At 43.3% G+C, this 21,195-nt stretch overlaps 1 protein-coding gene across 4 annotated transcripts in view; it reads right to left on the bottom strand.

Moving 5' to 3' along the window:
* Window positions 1–21,195, bottom strand: part of slc24a4a (solute carrier family 24 member 4a) — a 62,304-nt gene that overhangs the window by 4,145 nt on the left and 36,964 nt on the right. The window contains exons 3-14 of one of the 4 annotated variants that reach the window (XM_042329966.1): window positions 10,454–10,530; window positions 9,681–9,755; window positions 9,437–9,521; window positions 8,831–8,934; window positions 5,670–5,744; window positions 4,891–4,916; window positions 4,694–4,747; window positions 4,325–4,482; window positions 1,625–1,794; window positions 807–963; window positions 471–637; window positions 55–169 (exon numbers count right to left, since the gene is read on the bottom strand). In XM_042329966.1, coding sequence (XP_042185900.1) covers window positions 55–169; window positions 471–637; window positions 807–963; window positions 1,625–1,794; window positions 4,325–4,482; window positions 4,694–4,747; window positions 4,891–4,916; window positions 5,670–5,744; window positions 8,831–8,934; window positions 9,437–9,521; window positions 9,681–9,755; window positions 10,454–10,530 — 1,263 coding nt within the window. The remainder of the gene's footprint in view (window positions 1–54; window positions 170–470; window positions 638–806; window positions 964–1,624; window positions 1,795–4,324; window positions 4,483–4,693; window positions 4,748–4,890; window positions 4,917–5,669; window positions 5,745–8,830; window positions 8,935–9,436; window positions 9,522–9,680; window positions 9,756–10,453; window positions 10,531–21,195) is intronic. The other 3 variants (XM_042329967.1, XM_042329968.1, XM_042329969.1) reach the window with 3 other exon arrangements.

The raw sequence follows: 21,195 nt of genomic DNA, 5'->3' as shown, positions 1-21,195 counted from the left end.
AGAGAGAGAGAGAGAGAGAGAGAGAGAGAGAGAGAGGGGAGAGTGGTGCTGTACCTTGACGAGCAACAATAAGGCTGGCGATACAGTCGGGGACACTGGTGCCAGCTGCCAGGAAGGTGATGCCCATAATCACATCAGGGATGCCCAGAGTATAGCCAATTATGGTGACCTGCGCACACAGTCACACATTTAACAGATTATTCAGAAATCTTCCAAATAGCATGCAAAAACGCATGGTAGCATAGTTCGTAGTATATCCAGCACAGTGTCAAAGCTTGCCAACGACTAGAGGAGAGGAGAGAGCTTCCCTACCCGATTGGTTATCGTGGAGTCTCGTCACTGACCATTTCTATAAAGTTGGGACTTTTCAACTCCGGTTGCGAAAACAATCAAATTGCTCAGTGTTTCTTTGCGTCTCCCACAAAACGACAGTGACACGTAAGCTCTAAAGAATCTCCAACGTGTCTCACCATCCAAACCATGAAGTAGGAGAAGACAGCAATCCACACGGTGGAGAGGAAGAAGGAGAGCATGAAGAATCGTTCCCAGCGAGGCTTGGCACAGTTTGGCACAGTGAAGTAGAGCAGCAACAGGATGGGCCAGGAGATCAGCCACTTCACCTTCTCCATGCAGCCCCCTGGTGGAGGGAACAAGAAATAGCAGCTCATGTTCCTTACAACCAATGAAGTACGCTAAGGGGCTTAGCGTTCAGTTTGAGTAGGGTGTGAAAGTAGTTTATTGGTGTACCAGCCAATGTAATGGAAGCTATTACACCCATACATGCATGCAGGCACACATACACCCACCAGGGATGGTGAAGGGTGAGTTCAGGGCTTCTCCCTCCTCTTCCTCTGCAGTCTTGTCCTCTGGTACGGTGCCGTTCTCCAAGGTCTCAGGTTTACCATCAGTGATCACTATGGTTTCGTTGTCCACACCGTTAGATGCCTGCACCAGCCTCTGTTGCTGCTCACGCACGCACGCACGCAAACACACGCACACACACACGCACACGCACACACACACACACTCAGTGGTAATAGCAACATCACATACCTGATTTAGTGATTTAGTGGCCCACATGCTATTTAATGGGCTATCTCTTGTAACGTTTGATGAATATCCCCCAGGATATTTTGACCAATAGAGACACATATAGTGATCATATGATGTGGCAAGTATGACTGAAGCATGCAGGCCACCTATCAAAACTTAAGTGGGCTAGTTATCACTCTAAACTGTACTTCTCTCCTAGCTTTCTACAACAGTAAATTGTTCTAAACTGTACTTCTCTCTAGTAGGCCTAGCTTTCTACAACAGTAAATTGTTCTAAACTGTACTTCTCTCTAGTAGGCCTAGCTTTCTACAACAGTAAATCGTTCTAAACTGTACTTCTCTCTAGTAGGTCTAGCCTTTCCACAAAAGCATATTGTCTTACACTGTAATTTCTGAGCTCCTCTCCAATTGGCCTGGCTTCTATACAATGTAAAAAGTCACTTAAAATAACTTTAACCCCTTCTGTAACAACTACATGTTTGGGTTCTGTGTGAAAGCTCCTCAGCCTGACCCACCTGACTGACCCTGTACCCTCTGACCACTAACCCTTGACCCTAGTGACCTCTCCCACCTCATTGATGATGAGGCGGCTGGCCATGCGGAGGCGTGTCTTGGGGCCAAAATGGTTGGTGATCATGATGCGCAGGCCGGCGTCTGGGAAACTGTAGTTAGGAGGGCTGGAGTTGATCATCTCATCCACCATCACCACAGAGCCACGACTGTACATCTTAGTGGGCTTCACTGGAGACACAGAGATGGTGAGACAGCATAGACGGATGCATAAAGTAACTTTCGACTAACTCTACACACCAAGCACCAGAAGAAGAAGCTGCAGCAGAAGAAAAAAGAAGAAGAAAAAGAAGCTGCAGAAGAAGAAAAAGAAGAAGCTGCAGAAGAAGAAGAAGCTGCAGAAGAAGAAAAATAAGAAGAAGAAGAAGCTGCAGAAGAAGAAGCTGCAGAAGAAGAAAAATAAGAAGAAGAAGAAGCTGCAGAAGAAGAAAAATAATAATAAGAAGAAGCTGCAGAAGAAGAAGCTGCAGAAGAAGAAAAAGAAGCTGCAGAAGAAGAAAAAGAAGAAGCTGCAGAAGAAGAAAAATAATAAGAAGAAGCTGCAGAAGAAGAAGAAGCTGCAGAAGAAGAAGAAGCTGCAGAAGAAGAAAAATAATAATAATAAGAAGCTGCAGAAGAAGAAAAAGAAGAAGCTGCAGAAGAAGAAAAATAATAAGAAGAAGCTGCAGAAGAAGAAAAATGCAGAAGAAGAAGAAGCTGCAGAAGAAGAAAAGCTGCAGAAGAAGAAAAAGAAGCTGCAGAAGAAGAAAAAGAAGAAGAAGAAGAAAAAAGAAGCTGCAGAAGAAGAAAAGCTGCAGAAGAAGAAAAATAATAATAAGAAGAAGCTGCAGAAGAAGAAGAAGCTGCAGAAGAAGAAAAAGAAGCTGCAGAAGAAGAAAAAGAAGAAGCTGCAGAAGAAGAAAAAGAAGAAGCTGCAGAAGAAGAAGAAGCTGCAGAAGAAGAAAAAGAAGCTGCAGAAGAAGAAAAAGAAGAAGCTGCAGAAGAAGAAAAATAATAATAATAAGAAGCTGCAGAAGAAGAAGAAGCTGCAGAAGAAGAAAAAGAAGAAAAAGAAGAAGAAAAAGAAGAAGCTGCAGAAGAAGAAAAATAAGAAGAAGAAGAAGCTGCAGAAGAAGAAAAATAATAATAATAAGCTGCAGAAGAAGAAAAATAATAATAATAAGAAGCTGCAGAAGAAGAAAAATAAGAAGAAGAAGAAGCTGCAGAGGAAGAAAAATAAGAAGAAGAAGAAGCTGTAGAAGAAGAAGCTGCAGAAGAAGAAGAAAAAGAAGAAGCTGCAGGAGAAGAAAATGAAGAAAAAAAAGAAGCTGTAGAAGAAGAAGAAGAAGAAGAAGAAGAAGAAGAAGAAGAGGCAGCTGCTGCAGCAGAGGCAGCAGCAGAAGAAGCATTACACAACCACAAGGTAGGTACCCACATTGGCACACATGCCTAATACACCCACATGCCAGACCAGCAAACTCCCTCTCTCATTCACACCCACACATGAAAACACACAAATGCACGGACGCGCATACACACACACACACACACACACACACTCACATACCAGCCCGAAGGATACCGTATGTCAGGAGGTACAAATAAAGTGGTGGCGTGACAGCAGCAGAGTGAGCCCCAATGGGCCCAGTTCAAGGCCCATTGGGGAAGACGTTGTCAGATGGGATCACACCTTCAGTGTGTGTGTGTGTGTGTGTGTGTGTGTGTGTGTGTGTGTGTGTGTGTGACAAACAATAAAACCTCACAAATCACCACCCCCAAGGTGCAGGGGAGTGAGCCAACTGCCAGGACACAGTTTTTCTTTCAATATACACACACACTTGTATAGTAGAGGCGCACACTCACACAGACACAAGCACACACAGACACACACACACTTCATACACACAGGCACGCAGACATACAAATGCCTGCGCAGCTATGCACCAACACCAACTCGCACACCCTTACACATATACGTATGTCAGTGTAGGCTGGTGGGAAGAGCTATAGGAGGACTGGCTCATTGTAATGGCTGGAATGGAATGAATGAACAGTATCAAACACATGACAGGTATGGAAACCACATGTTTGACTCATTTCCATTGATTCCATTCCAGCCATTACAATGAGCCCGTCCTCCTATAGCTCCTCCCACCAGCCTCCACTGATGTACATGTTGTGACTGGAATAATGGACTGTACTTGACACAGTAGAAGAGGGTGAGACACAGAACTGCAGAGCACACCACGTCACTACACAGCACAGCAGCATATGTCACCAGCTCACAGACCAGGTCACAGCAGGCAGGTAGGTTTAGTAAGGCTAAACAGACAGGCTTTGCTACAGTAGCGACAGGGTTGCCACACGGCAGCACCACTTCAGCTTGAGTCTAATAGACAGGAGAGGAGAACTCGGAAATATAGCACAGCCTCTATCACTGAGAGAAGATCAGCCACGCGGAGAAAGACACAAAGTCTAAACTGGAGTAAAAGAGAAGATATCAGAGCTGTGAGTTTACAAAGAGGAATGAAGATAGTGGAGGAGATAGTGGAGAGGACTGTTGACAATGTTAAACCAGATTGGAAGAGCCAGGAGTAGAAGCTCAGAGTAGTTTCTAGGTTTGCCAGGGTAGCCAGATACAGTAGAGTAGTTGTTCTGCTAGAAGGACAGTCAGAGTGCCAGAGGGTTGGCTGAGAGGTGACCATAAAGCCTGCCTGGTTACCTTTACCTGGAGAGAGTAACGGCTTGGACGGATCATCCCACATGTAACTGTCATAACAAGCATTACCATCCTCCAGCTCGCTGCTGATCACCGTGTTACCATTGGCCAAGCTCTTGTCTTCCTTCCCGGTGAAATAGTTCTGGATGCTGGTGTTAAATCTGATGCGAGAAACGGTTTACATCGTCAGTTGAGAGTTTGTACACAGTACATTATACTCAACTTATGTTATATACTATGTATGTGGATTGTTCTATTTGTAGTGTGTGCTCAGGTGTGTGTGTGTGTGTGTGTGTGTGTGTGTGTGTGTGTGTGTGTGTGTGTGTGTGTGTGTGTGAGAGGCGGGAAGGAACAGGTCCCAGTGGAACTCACTTCATGATCAGAATGTACCCAAAGTACATCAGTACTAGCACTAAGCTCTCCCACCTGCAGAGACAGACAGAGAAGAGTCAGAATGTCTGCAGGCGCACACACACACACACACACACACACACACCCACCTACCCACCCACACATACACACACAAACCTTCTGCTGAGACACAAGGAAACACACATCAGGCTACTCACCACACTATCTTCTCATCGTAAATGACCTAAGAAAATGAAACAGGGAAAAAATTCTTACACTAACATCCATACTTTCAAGGGGAAAGAGCATCAACTTTACTTTTCTTCTAAAGAAACTCAAACTTAGAAAAACTTGTCGTTGAAATGCATCAAGGGTGCAGTTACTGTCACAGACAGATGGCTATGAGAAAGTAGCACAAAGAACAGTTCCTATACTGTTTACATTAAAAGCAATGACAGTATGAAGCTGTTTAGAGTTTCTCTCTCTCTCTCTCTCTCTCTCTCTCTCTCTCTCTCTCTCTCAGAGCAGAGGAATGTTCTGTCTATCGGCCCGCTGGGTCTCTGTCTCTCAGTGAGCCCAGTGGGCTAGGCAGTAAATGAAGGTTAAAAGGCCACCAGAGGCTCTCTGAATGGCCTCATTATGTAAAGTATGATAGTGTGAAAGGGTATGCCGTGTATTCAATACAGAGGTCGTATTTATGAAGTGTCTCAGAGTAGAAGCTCTGACGTAGGATCAGTTAGATCACAATGAATAGGATTACATGGGCATATGGGACCTGATCCTTGATCAGCACTCCAAACTGAGATGCTCCCCAGTTCCCATTATTACAGAGAACCCCAGACACACACATACACACACACACACACACACACACACACACACAAGCAGCTGCCAGAACAATCTCCTCCCCACAACCCTCCATGAGCTCAGTGGCGTAGACAGTCTGAATGGCCTCATTATGTAAAGTAGACTGGGGATGAGATGATCAGTTACTCACTGCAATCAATGCCAACACAGACAGGGTGTAGTAGAGCGAGTCACGGAACACTGCAAACTTAGTCAGGTATACTACCTGGAGGAGAGAGAGAACGAGACAAAGGGAACAGAGAAGGAAAGAGAGTGAGAGCGAAAGAGAGGAGAGGAAAGACAGAATGAGACAAAAGGAAGAGAGATGGAGAAGAGAGGAGAGAGAGAAAGAAAGAGCGAGAAAGAGGGAAGAGTGTCACGGATCCCTCCGGAACTTTCATTACACACACCTGTCCCCTATTCCCACTGATTAGTATTTGTATAAGTGTGCCCTTTGGTTTCCATTGGGCTTTCGATTATTGTTACATTATCCGTTGGTGCATGTGAGTACCTGTGCTGTGTGTTTTGGCTTTCGTGCAATTGTGGATTGCGCAGATGATTACAGGTCTCGTCCCGTGTGATCATCATTGTGCGAGTGAGTTATTTATTCGAAGTACTCCTCGCTCTTTTGTTTTGGCTTTCTACCCTGTTTTGTTACATGTTTGTTTGATCATCGTCCCCGTGCCTTTACACACCACGTGGTAATTTGGGCTTAATAGAAACCCCTATTACGTATTCCTGCGCCTGTCTCTCAATCCCTCATACCAATGTGACACAGGGTTGTGTTCGTCGCCAGAAACTTGTGAAGAACAAAGTAAAGGAAGATATTTTGTTTGACAGAATTTTATAATTTGATGAATTATTGTGCAAATTCTTCTTAGGGACACATTTTTTCATTCCATTTAAAAAAAAAATGATTTGCATACAATGATGACAGCCTGGCAAGCAGTGTTGTTAATTTGCTTGGCACAAATAGGCCTTGAGGCCTTGTATATTTTTTTTTTTATTTTAATAAAGAAAATTCAATTAAGAATTATGTCTTGGCCAACTTTTAATTTCCTTAATAAGAGAAAAACTAGAAAAATCAAGATATATATCGTGAATCGTCCAAACCTCTGTATGTAGATATTACTTTTAGGCCATATCGACCAGCCCTAGTTAGAACCCATGTATATTAGTTAATATACCTCACCAAACTACATACATATATGTTAGGGTCCATTACCTGGACTTAAAGCCATAAAGCAATGTTTAAAAAAAATACATTTTTGTAATATAGCTAATTTTGAATTTGTGGCTGTGGAAACTAGTGACAAGTAGTGACAACTAGTGACAGGGTTGTGCTCGCTTGTCCTGTCAAAAGCAGTTGAGAGTCTTTTAGGCTACAGGCAGCACTTTAAATGCAACCAGACCTGTAAAGGCTTTTTGCTGCACAGCAGTTATCAGACAAAACACAGCTTAAAAACATGATGACATAATCCTGGCAGTTGATGTTGTTTTTGGCAACAACAAAAAAAGATCATGTGGGCATCTGCTGGTACACAAAAGGAAGCAAAACTAAATGTGTGTAATACAGTAGGGCGGGTCATTCCACTAAAAGAGGGCCTTTTGCATCCCTTTGATATTTTAAGTGGAAAATGTGCACGAATATTGCATTTTAAAAGCCTGATATATTAAATGAAGTGCCCTTTAATATAGACCACATGGATTACTCAATAAATCTTTCATCTTTCATTTGAAAAATAAAAATATATATGAATAAAGGCTGGCTAAAGTGCCAACATTTTGACATGTCCCTCCGTCAACCCTGTGTCACTTCCAGAAGATTTTAACCCACTTAATCCCCAAATATCACTATCATTGTAAAGCCTTAGTTATGTTGTTGATTTGATGTGATTAGTGATTCATTTACATCTGAACGGAACTCTTGTTTCACTATGGTAAAACTATATTTTTTTATAGAAACATTCAACATCCAATAGTAAAATCATAGAGTAAAAGCAGATATATTGGTTCTACTCCTTTTGGCCACTTTCTGGTGTTTTGTGGCAAAAAACTGAGTGGGTCGAGTAACACACATCAACACATGTTACCCATAGATACAATGGCTAGAAATGTTTTAACAATAAAATAATTGTGAAGCAAGCGTTCAATTGCCCATCCCTTTTGTACACAACAAGCTTCCATTCCACTTATCACAAGCGGATTCATTGCTGATTTAAGAAGAAATTGTCAACCCTGTTACTGTCAACCTTGTTGTTACCTTATTTGGCACTTGACAGGCAATAACTATAGTCAGTTTGTTATTTAACCTCTTGAGATGTGAAAACATGTTTTTTTAAATGAAGTTGAACATGTGCTCTTTATGACAGAGTGTTACAATTAGGTGAAATCCCAAACAAATTTGACCAAGTTACACTTTTCAAAATGCACCAAATTGGTGGAACAACCCAGGCCTGTATACATCTAATATTGAATGAGTTATTTGGGGCATAAAATAGCCCCATTGACACAATGGTCCCATTCTGGCAGTGTGCAACAATAGACTGAGGCACATGGGGGTCACACACGCACGCACACGCACACACCTGTCCAGCAAAGATTCCACACACACACACACACACACGCACACGCACACACCTGTCCAGCGAAGATTCCACACACACACACGCACGCACACGCACACACCTGTCCAGCGAAGATTCCACACACACACACACGCACACACACACACCTGTCCAGCGAAGATTCCACACACACACACACGCACACACCTGTCCAGCGAAGATTCCACACACACACACACACACTCACACACACACACCTGTCCAGCGAAGATTCCACACACACACACACGCACGCACGCACACGCACACACCTGTCCAGCGAAGATTCCACACACACGCACACACACACACACCTGTCCAGCGAAGATTCCACACACACACACACACACACACGCACACGCACACACCTGTCCAGCGAAGATTCCACACACACACACACGCACGCACACGCACACACATGTCCAGCGAAGATTCCACACACACACACACACGCACACGCACACACCTGTCCAGCGAAGATTCCGCACACACACACGCACACGCACACACCTGTCCAGCGAAGATTCCACACACACACACACGCACGCACACGCACACACCTGTCCAGCGAAGATTCCACACACACACACGCACACACCTGTCCAGCGAAGATTCCACACACACACACACACACGCACACACACACACCTGTCCAGCGAAGATTCCGCACACACACACACGCACACACACACGCACACACACACACCTGTCCAGCGAAGATTCCGCACACACCGATGATGCATAGAATGTTGAACACCGCTGAGCCCACTATGGTTCCAACACCCACGTCTCCATGAGTGATGAAGACACCTTCAGGAAAGAAGGAGAAAGAGAGAAGGGGAGGAGAGAGAGAGAGAGGGAAAGACAGAGAAGGAGAGGAGAGAGAGGGAAAGACAGAGAAGGAGAGGAGAGAGAGGGAAGACAGAGAAGGGGAGGAGAGAGAGAGAGGGAAAGACAGAGAAGGGGAGGAGAGAGAGGGAAAGACAGAGAAGGGGAGGAGAGAGAGGGAAAGACAGAGAAGGGGAGGAGAGAGAGAGAGAGAGGGAAAGACAGAGAAGGGGAAGAGAGAGAGAGGGAGAGGGAAAGACAGAGAAGGAGAGATTAAGAGAGTGGTAAAGAGAGAGGCAGTTATCTCCCAAATGTGATCACCTCTTAACAACATTGATCTGAAACCTATATACCAACGTAGTGCATTGAACATACAGTCTACATACTACTGAATGTATTTCACCTACTTGTAGGTGGGCATGTTTGCACTTGTACAGTATGTACTGTAAGTGTGCTAGTGTGAGCGAGTATGAGCCCATCTCACCTATAATTGAAGCGAACAGCTCTGGTGCTGAGCTGCCAGCAGCCATGAACGTAGCTCCTGCCACATCTTCACTTAGGTCCAGTTTCTGACAGACACACCGAGAGAGGAAGCACAATCTCACACTGAAGCCTCATGCATCAAATATCGACACACAAACACATCACATCGACACGTCAATAACGTAGGGAGAGGAAGGAGGTCGATGGCCTAGAGGAGATTGCTATTGGGAGCTCAATTCACCCACCTCACAGATCTTCTCCAATGACGTCACAAAGTAGTCATCACAGACGATGGCCAAGGCCAGAAACATGTAGAGGGCCTGAGAGAGCAAGAGAGAGAGAGAGATAGGGGGGTAGAAAAGGGAGAGAGATAGACAGAGGTAGAACAAGAAAAAATAGAGATGAGAGAAGAGTGAAGAGGGTTAAAGAGGAAAGTGTGCTGTGCACAGCGAACACTACTATACAACATCACTGAGTTAGAATAGACACAATTAAATCAGCAACTGTACACACATCCTGCTATTCTCTATCCTGCCCTCGGAAAGTTGTCTTTCCCCCCCAAAGAAAAAGAAGAGTCAACTGAGGCTGCATGTTTGATGTGTCTTTTGTTGTGTAAGGAAGCGATGACAGGCTCTGCCCAGAGGGCGCTGGGGCTGGGTACAAACCAACCCATGTTGTTCACAGCACTTCCCAGGACATCACCGGACAGGAAGATAACAGGTCACAAACAATGACACAGACCATTAAAAAAAAAGGTCCATCAGAGAGCCGCACCACTTCTATCCCAGATGAAGACGACAGGACTGAAGATAACATACTGCCTAGTAGTGCCTACGGACCAGTACATCCCAGCAGGGTCCTCTTTTTGTAAAGATATGTGCACACGGATGGACACATATGTAAGCTAGAAACATGCACGCATATATGCACATACACACACAGTCAAGAACACACGCCTGATTTACTGAACCACATGGTGTTAACCACACACACACACACACACACATCAATCTCCTACCGCAAATATGTGCAGCAGGACAGCTCCTCTGGTGCGCTGGTAGGTGGTGAAGACATCCTCAGGGAACTCATTGATGGCTGAAAGAAAACAAAGACATCTCCAAAGTCATGGGTTGGTCTTACAACACCACAAATAGTGAAACAATAAATAAATACTGAATAAATAATACATTTGGGCATAAAATGGATCTGAAAAACAACAACAACAAGCAATCAACTTAATGTACATTTTTTTTAGGGCTATTTTGTCTGCAACAGTTCTGAATCAGGCATTTTGAGACTTTATAGAGTTATCCAACGATATTTGTGCCTTGATCACACTCAATGTCCTGCCTCAAAGAGCGAGAAGAGTCTGAAGGTCCTGCCTCTTTGAATCACACATTAGGAATGTGACCAAAATAGCTTTTTACCACCTGAGGAACATTGCCAAGGTGCGGCCATTTCTCTCAGGCTGATACGGAGAGACGCATCAATGCTTTTATTACAAGCAGGCTGGACTACTGTAATTCTCTCCTGTCTGATCCACCCAAGGAAGCCATTGGTCAAACATACAGAATGCTGCAGCACGGTTATTGACCAAGACCAGACGGAGGGAACACATTACACCGGTTTTAAGTGTCTGCACTGGCTTGCCTGTGAGTTTTAGAATACATTTTAAGATTATTTTATTGGTTTTTAAATCAATCCATGTTTATGCACCCCAATACATGTCAGACATGCTTTTTAGTTACGTAACCAGTAGGTCCCTCAGGTCCTCTGGCACAGGCCTTTTAACTATCCCAACGTTTAGGACCAAGGAGAGAGAGACAGCCTTTAGTTACTATGCCCCCATCCTCTGGAATAGCCTGCCAGAGAACCTAACGGGCATGATACGCTAGCACATGACGCCGTTTTATGAAAATTGCGATTTAGCAAGCTAGCGTTATGCTTTATGGGTGTTGCGGCATGAGTCTGAAATTGTAATTCTGGTTGTTTAATGTTTTAGGGACTCCTGAAACAACCAGCAAACCAGGCTGTCGTCTTGTGAAACAGTGGATGTAAAGAATCTAGCTAAAACATTTACTGCAAATTGAATGTACAATTTTGTAAGCTTGCCTTGCTGATATTTGCCATGCAATGGTGATAGATGAAATAACGTACCTAGCTATGTATGCTCTTGCTTATTGTGCAGTGGATGATTAAAATACCTGTATGCCTATGGATGTGTAGCTAGCTGTCTAGCAGATCTGTGTATGGACCCAAACGTTTAGTATACATATTAGTTCACAACATAGCTATGAACCTCAGCTATCATAGCCAGTTGTATCAACTTCAAAACAGTCTGAATGACATTAATGGCCATGGATTGAGTAGAATATAATATAACTTTGTGCCAAGGATGCAAGTCGTAACCATGTAGTTATTACCATGCATGAGATCCCCCACATTGTAGCATGTACATTTAATATATTCACTGATCATGTACTCTACCTTGGCAAATAAAGGTGCAGTTCAGGTATGAATGTCTTGGAGATTATTTTTCAGTCATATCCAGTACCAGGAGTATCACATTCCAGTCTTTGTATGATGCTGTGTCTGCATGTGAACTCAGCAAAAAAAGAAACGTCCTCTCACTGTCAACTGCGTTTATTTTCAGCAAACTTAACATGTGTAAATATTTGTATGAACATAACCAAATTCAACAACTGAGACATAAACTGAACAAGTTCCACAGACATGAGTCCCTGAACAAAGGGGATCAAAAATCAAAAGTAACAGTCAGTATCGGGTGTGGCCACCAGCTCCATTAAGTTTTGCAGTGCATCTCCTCCTCATGGACTGCACCAGATTTGCCAGTTCTTGCTGTGAGATGTTACCCCACTCTTCCACCAAGGCACCGGCAAGTTCTCTGAAATTTCTGGGGGGAATGGCCCTAGCCCTCACCCTCCGATCCAACAGGTCCCAGACGTGCTCAATGGGTTTGAGATCCGGGCTCTGTGCTGGCCATCGCAGAACACCTACATTCCTGTCCTGTCATGAAATCACACACAGAATGAGCAGTATGGCTGGTGGCATTGTCATTAGAGGTCGACCGATTAATCAGAATGGCCGATTAATTGGGGCCGATTTCAAGTTTTCATAACAATCGGAAATCGGTATTTTTGGACACAGATTTGGCAGTTTTTTTTTTACACCTTTATTTATCCTTTATTTAACTAGGCAAGTCAGTTAAGAACACATTCTTATTTTCAATGACGGCCTAGGAACGGTGGGTTAACTGCCTTGTTCAAGGGCAGAATGACAGATTTTTACCTTGTCAGCTCGGGGGGATTCAATCTTGCAACCTTACAGTTAAGCCAAGGTAAGTTGCTAGCTAGAATTAAACTTATCTTATAAAAAACAATCAATCATAATCACTAGTTAACTACACATGGTTGATGATATTACTAGTTTATCTAGCGTGTCCTGCGTTGCATATAATCGATGCGGTGTGTGTTCGCGAAAAAGGACTGTCTTGCTCCAATGTGTACCTAACCATAAACATCAATGCTTTTCTTAAAATCAATACACATGTATATATTTTTAAACCTGCATATTTAGTTAATATTGCCTGCTAACCTGGCTCGTTGCGAACTCTGTTAAGACTATTTCTTCCTAACAAAGACAGCCAACTTCGCCAAACGGGCGATGATTTAACAAAAGCACATTTGCGAAAAAAGCACAATCGTTGGATGACTGTACCCAACCATAAACATCAATGTCTTTCTTAAAATCAATACACAGAAGTATATATTTTTAAACCTGCATATTTTGCTAAAAGAAATCCAGGTTAGCAGGCAATATTAACCAGGTGAAATTGTGACTTCTCTTGCGTTCATTGCACGCAGAGTCAGTGTATATGCAACAGTTTGGGATGCCTAATTTTACGTAATTATGACATAACATTGAAGGTTGTGCAATGTAACAGGAATATTTAGACTTATGGATGCCACCCGTTAGATAAAATATGGAGCAGTTCCCTATTTCACTGAAAGAATAAACGTCTTGTTTTCGAGATGATAGTTTCCGGATTCGACCATATTAATGTCCTAAGGCTCGTATTTCTGTGTGTTATTATGTTATAATTAAGTCTAAGATTTGATAGAGCAGTATGACTGAGCGATGGTGAGCATTCATTCAAACAGCACTTTCGTGCGTTTTGCCAGCAGCTCGTCCCTGTGCTTCAAGCATTGAGCTGTTTATGACTTCAAGCCTATCAACTCCCGAGATTAGGCTGGTGTAACCGATGTGAAATGGCTAGCTAGTTAGCGGGGTGCGCGCTAATAGCGTTTCAAATGTCACTCGCTCTGAGACTTGGAGTAGTTGTTTCCCTTGCTCTGCAAGGGCTTTTGCGGCTTTTGTGGAGAGATGGGTAACGCTGCTTCGAGGGTGGCAGTTGTCGATGTGTTCCTGGTTCGAGCCCTGGTAGGGGCGAGGAGAGGGACGGAAGCTATACTGTTACACTGGCAATACTAAAGTGCCTATAAGAACATCCAATAGTCAAAGGTATATGAAATACAAATCGTATAGAGAGAAATTGTCCTATAATTCCTATAATAACTACAACCTAAAACCTCTTACCTGGGAATATTGAAGACTCAGGTTAAAAGGAACCACCAGATTTCATATGTTCTCATGTTCTGAGCAAGGAACTTAAACGTTAGCTTTTTTACATGGCACATATTTTACATGGCACATATTGCATTTTTACTTTCTTCTCCAACACTTTGTTTTTGCATTATTTAAACCAAATTGAACATGTTTCATTTTATTTGAGGCTAAATTGATTTTATTGATGTATTCTATTAAGTTAAAATGAGTGTTCATTCAGTATTGTTGTAATTGTCATTATTACAAAAAATAAAAATAAATAAACGGCTGTTTAATCGGTATCGGATTTTTTTGGTCCTCCAATAATCGGTATCTGTATCGGCGTTGAAAAATCATAATCGGTCGACCTCAAATTGTCATGCTGGACGGTCATGTCAGGATGAGCCTGCAGAAAGGGTACCACATGAGGGAGGAGGATGTCTTCCCTGTAATGCACAGCGTTGAGATTGCCTGCAATGACAACAAGCTCAGTCTGATGATGCTGTGACACACTACCCCAGACCATGACGGACCCTCCACCTCCAAATCGATCCCGCTTCAGAGTACAGGCCTCGGTGTAACGCTCATTGCTTCGACGATAAACGTGAATCCGACCATCACCCCTGGTGAGACAAAACCCCAACTCGTCAGTGAAGAGCACTTTTTGCCGGTCCTGTCTGGTCCAGTGACGGTGGGTTTGTGCCAATAGGCAACGTTGTTGCTGGTGATGTCTGGTGAGGACCTGCCTTTACAACATGGCGTACAAGCCCTCAGTCCAGCCTCTCTCAGCCTATTGCGGACAGTCTGAGCCCTGATGGAGGGATTGTGCATTCCTGGTGTAACTCGGGCAGTTGTTGTTGCCATCCTGTACCTGTCCGCAAGGTGTGACGGTCGGATGTACCGAACCTGTGCAGGTGTTGTTACACATGGTCTGCCACTGCGAGGATGATCAGCTGTCCGTCCTGACTCCCTGTAGTGCTGTATTAGGCGTCTCACAGTACAGACATTGCAATTTATTGCCCTGGCCACATCTGCAGTCCTCATGCCTCCTTGCAGCATGCCTAAGGCACGTTCACGCAGATGAGCAGGGACCCTGGGCATGTCTTTTGGTGTTTTTCAGAGTCAGTAGAAAGGCCTCTTTAGTGCCCTAACTTTTCATAACTGTGACCTTAATTGCCTACTGTCTGTAAGCTGTTAGTGTCTTAACGACCGTTCGACAGGTGAATGTTCATTAATTGTTTATGGTTCATTGAACAAGCATGGGAAACAGTGTTTAAACCCTTTAGAATGAAGATCTGTGAAGTTATTTGGATTTTTACGAATTATCTTTGAAAGACAGGGTCCTGAAAAAGGGACGTTTCTTTTTTTGCTGAGTTTATGTATTACAATTATACACTTCAACAGTGTTTACCAATCTTGGTCCTGGGACATCAATGGTTAAACATTGTAACTAATAGACTAGAAACAGGATCTAACTAGTTAGAAGCTGATTTGTAATTCATATATACAGAAATATAATTTTAAAAAACAGTACACTACACTTCCTACGCATCTGTCACTTCCTGACCTTAGTTCCTTTTGTATGTTTCTATTTTAGGTTGGGGTGGGCATTCTATGTTTTTGTTCTATGTTTGGTATTTCTATGTGTTTGGCCTGGTATGGTTCCCAATCAGAGGCAGCTGTCAATCGTTGTCTCTGATTGAGAACCATACTTGGGTAGCCTGTTTTCCCACTCTTGTTTGTGGGTGGTTAATTTCTGTTTAGTGTCTGTTCACCTGGCAGAACCTTTTCGTTTTCTCTTTGTTGTTATTTTGTGTAGTGTTCAGTTTTTCAATTCAAATATGATGAACACTTACCACGCTGCATATTGGTCCCATCCTTCTTACTCTTCCTCAGATGAAGAGGAGATTTGTTACAGCATCATGCAAAAACTCTAAAACCGGTTCATCTCAAGACTGCTTCGATCACGTGGATTCCGCATTGAGTCCAACAACAACATTGACGAATACACTGATTCGGTGAGCGAGTTCATTAGAAAGTGCATCGGCGATGTCGTACCCACAGCAACTATTAAAACATTCCCAAACCAGAAACCGTGGATTGATGGCAGCGAAACTGAAAGCTCCAACCACTGCTTTTAATCAGGGCAAGGTGACCAGAAACATGACCGAATACAAACAGTGTAGCTATTCCCTCCGCAAGGCAATCAAACAAGCTAAGCGTCAGTATAGAGACAAAGTAGAGTTGCAATTCAACGGCTCAGACACACAAGGTATGTGGCAGGGTCTACAGTCAATCACGGATTACAAAAAGAAAACCAGCCCCATCGCGGACCAGCATGTCTTCTTCCCAGACAGACTAAATAACGTCTTTGCTCGCTTTGAGGACAATACAGTGCCACTGACATGGCCCGCTACCAAAACCTGCGGACTCTCCTTCACTGCAGCCAACGTGAGTAAAACATTTAAACGTGTTAACCCTTGCAAGGCTGCAGGCCCAGACAGCATCCCCAGCCGCGTCCTCAGAGCATGCGCAGACCAGCTGGCTGGTGTGTTTACGGACATATTCAATCAACCTTATTCCAGTCTGCTGTTCCTACATGCTTCAAGAGGGCCACCATTGTTCCTGTTCCCAAGAAAGCTAAGGTAACTGAGCTAAACAACTACCGCCCCGTAGCACTCACTTCTGTTATCATGAAGTTCTTTGAGAGACTAGTCAAGGACCATATCACCTCCACCCTACCTGACACCCTAGACCCACTCCAATTTGCTTACCGCCCAACAGACGACGCAATCGCTACCACACTGCACACTGCCCTAACCCATCTGGACAAGAGGAATACCTACGTGAGAATGCTGTTCATCAACTACAGCTCAGCATTTAACACCATAGTACCCTCCAAACTCTGGGCCCCTCGGAGTGTGGTGTCAGGAAAATAACTTCACACTCAACGTCAACAAAACAAAGGAGATGATCGTGGACTTCAGGAAACAGTAGAGGGAGCACCCCCCTATCCACATCGACGGGACAGTAGTGGAGAGGGTAGTAAGTTAAGTTCCTCGGCGTACACATCACGGACAAACTGAATTGGTCCACCCACACAGACAGCGTTGTGAAGAAGGCGCAGCAGCACCTCTTCAACCTCAGGAGGCTGAAGAAATTTGGCTTGTCACCAAAAGCACACGCAAACTTCTACAGATGCACAATAGAGAGCATCCTGTCGGGCTGTATCACCGCCTGGTACTGCAACTGCTCCGCCCACAACCGCAAGGCTCTCCAGAGGGTAGTGAGATCTGCACAACGCATCACCGGGGGCAAACTACCTGCCCTCCAGGACACCTACACCACCCGATGTCTCAGGAAGGCCATAAAGATCATCAAGGACAACAACCACCCGAGCCACTGCCTGTTCACCCCGCTATCATCCAGAAGGCGAGGTCAGTACAGGTGCATCAAAGCAGAGATTGAGAGACTGAAGAACAGCTTCTATCTCAAGGCCATCAGACTGTTAAACAGCCACCACTAACATTGAGTGGCTGCTGCCAACATACTGACTCAACTCCAGCTCACTTTAATAATGGAAATTGATGGGAAAAAATGTATCACTTTAAACAATACCACTTAATATAATGTTTACATACCCTACATTACTCATCTTATATGTATATACCGTACTCAATACCATCTACTGCATCTTGCCATCTTTATGTAATATATGTATCACCAGCCACTTAAACTATGCCACTTTTATGATTACATACCCTACATTACTCATCTCATATGTATATACTGTACTCGATACCATCTACTGCATCTTGCCTATGCCGTTCTGTACCATCACTCATTCATATATCTTTATGTACATATTCTTTATCCCTTTACACTTGTCTGTATAAGGTAGTAGTTGTGGAATTGTTAGGTTAGATTACTCGTTGGTTATTACTGCATTGTCGGAACTAGAAGCACAAACATTTCGCTACACTCACATTAACATCTGTTAACCATGTGTATGTGACAAATAAAATTTGATATCTAATGCCCTTCATCTGCATTGATCTGATAAACAGGATAGGTGTAGTATTTTATCAAATGAGAGACTTCATTTCATCCAGTAGAGAATGTGAAACACTTTATTGAAAGCAGTTCATTATCCAAGTGTTATAAAATACAAGCATTATAAATACTATAATTGTAACATTATAAATACAAGTTCAATCTGTACTTCAATGCACATATGTTGTGCATTATAAAAAAAGAGGAAGAAAGAGGAGGTGGCGAGAGAGGTGTAAAAGACAAAGGGAAAGAGGTAAGAATATAGGAGCAGGGAAGGCAGCATATGATTAATGAATCACAGTGCAACCCAAATATTCTCTCAGTTCATCACAATTACATAATAGTGTCTCTAGTCGGCCCGAAGGTTATCTTAAAAGTGGGTGAGGTGGCAATGATAGAACTGGGGATTGGCATCCACATCAAAACATATCCGCAGACGAGAGACAGATGGAGAGAGATATAGCATGTTTATGCCTTGTGTTTGAATTTTTTATTCTAACATTGTTAGTCAGCATAATAATCAGGAGTTGAAATGCAAAACTGACCTTGGATCATTAACTCTGGGACTACTGCATATCTATCTGTATTTCAATGTAAAGCATCTCTTTATTAATACTTTGTGTTGACCTGACCAAGTGACCTCTCACCTCTGATCATCCTGTGGCCTCTATGTAGCCAGTTCAGATGCGGGAGGGGTTCACCGACACTGCTGATATAACCTAGAGGATTTAGAGAGAAGAGGAGAGAGGGATGAAGTGAAGGAGAGAGACTTGTTGAGAAAATGAGGTAGTTAAAGGGACAGTGTTCAACAGGAATCTGTGTGTGTGGCCTCATCGGGTGTCCATGTCACACTAAGTGGCTGCAGAGCACTTTATGCTGAAAAACATCAACGGACACACAAGGACAAACAATATAGCGTAGTTATAGAAATAATGAAGTGTCTTACTATTCTCCATGGTTGACCCTCTTGCCTAAGGTGGAAGGAGCCACAGTTATACACCTGAGCCTGCTTACTGCACAACACAATCAATCAATCAGATTGATACATGAGTGTGTAGGTGTGGGTTATAGGGTGTCTAATTGTTCTACATTTTTTCAATATGGGTGATTTAAAATAGCCCGTTTTTTTACAGACATCACACCCTTACCCGAGAAGCAGAAATAAAAGGGAGAGAAACTGGGAATTGAATAACTGCAGTTGACATAGCTAAGTAAATGGAAGAATACTCTTATTGCAATGTGAATGGCTCTTAAAATAGCCTTTGGTTGTGCATAGTGTAGTCTATGGTGTTGCCAGGGAACAGCACCCTCTTTGAAGAAGTAGGAGGTGAAGATCTCCAGCACACGGATTGCCTCTCTTGCTGCGTTGTTAGACCCCATCCTTGAAACATCCTGCAGGGCAGCAGACTTCTCCTCGTGGCGGCGAGCTGCAGATCCAGTCCCGGTCCTCGTGTCCATCCTCATGAAGTTATGCAGGACACAGGTAGCCTTCACACACACCTGAATTCCTCCAGGAGGCAGTCCCAGATGGCCCTGGTCACCAACCTTGCAGTGCTCTACATGTTAATTGTAGGCAATCGCTTTGAAGGAATCTCCAGTTACAAGGTATCTGTAGGAATATGGAAGATAAAATTGGATTGATAGATGCATGGGCACACACGTGCATGTGTAGGATCATATCAACAGCAGGATCATATCAAGGATAGCATAAAAAATGAATACATAAACAACGCTTGAAGCTTGATAATGAGTTGATCATTTGAATCAGCTGTGTAATGTAAAGGCAAAAACAAAAATGTGCACCTCTTTAAGTCCCCAGGACCAGGACTGAGAACCACTGCTCTTCATTGGGATCTCTTCATATGTAGACAGGCTTTCAGAGCTCACTTTATCTGAGGACAGAAAACCTCAAGGAACAGACTTCATTGCAGTCAAATTACACCGCACTGAATATTATGTTACTATTACCTCCATCCTCACTTCTAGGGACAGGAACTACACAAAAGTACCTGCCCTATCCAGAATAGCCTACTCTCTCACTGACAGTTGGGGCTGCTATCCTTTCACCCTCCTCCATGGCTGTTAGCTAGCTACCTACAAATGCATTTGGAGTTCGTTTTTTACAGTGATAAATACACCAAGATAGCTAGCTAATATGAAGTTAGGTAGATGGTGATATTTCATTCACTTAGCTAGCTATCTATACAGTATGTGAAGTTGGCTAGATAGCTAGCTGGCCAACTAGCTAGCTCATTTAGCAGCTCATTTGAGTTAGCCTGCACTGTAGCTAGTTAGCTAATAATAAATAGGTTTTTTTACATTTTCAAAATGTATCTACTTACTTGAATAGGTTCACCCAGCCATGTGGACAATTGGAAACAGGGCATCAAAGTTTGTTTGTCACCAGAACGTTTTAGAGGATATTACTATTGAACTATGTACCCATTTAATAACCAGACCTTCATACAAACTTGCTGAATTCTTGACGAACAATCGAACATGCTGCCATATGCTGCCAGCACGCCCACACCAACAAGCAAGTCACAATGGGCAGCCTAAGTGTCAAGTGGAAATTTCCTGCATCTAGTGTACATTCACCATAAAGGGGGGCCGAAACTGTGGACATATTTAAAAGGGATCTTAAAACACACCTTTTTAGCTCTGTTATTCCTTAGCGTGCTTTTTAGTATTTAAGTTTTTATTGTTATTCTTTTGTTTTTTATCCTCTAATGTTTGTTGTGTAGTAAATATTTCAGTTTTTATTTGAATTGTTTTTTATGCATGTTTATTTTCCTGTGAAATACATTGTGTTTCAGCAATGGCTGAAATGTGCTATATCAATAAAGCTTGATTGTATTTGATTTGACAGGGTGAATTTGAATCTTAACCTGCATCAAAGACTTTAGGGGAGTCTCAGTCTCAGTATTCCAGCCCCCAGAGAAGGCTGGAATAGCTCGAGCTTTGTGGGTGAGTCCGACTCCTGCCTCTCGAGCTGTGTGGGTGAGTCTGACTCCTGCCTTTACAGCTGTGTGGGTGAGACTGACTCCTGCCTCTAGAGCTGTGTGGGTGAGTCTCAGTCCT

This window comes from Oncorhynchus tshawytscha, linkage group LG11 (genome assembly GCF_018296145.1).
Source record: "Oncorhynchus tshawytscha isolate Ot180627B linkage group LG11, Otsh_v2.0, whole genome shotgun sequence".
Taxonomy (NCBI): Eukaryota; Metazoa; Chordata; class Actinopteri; order Salmoniformes; family Salmonidae; genus Oncorhynchus; species Oncorhynchus tshawytscha.
Note: the sequence above shows the minus strand (reverse complement) of the source record. Positions and strands in the feature narration are given on the sequence as shown.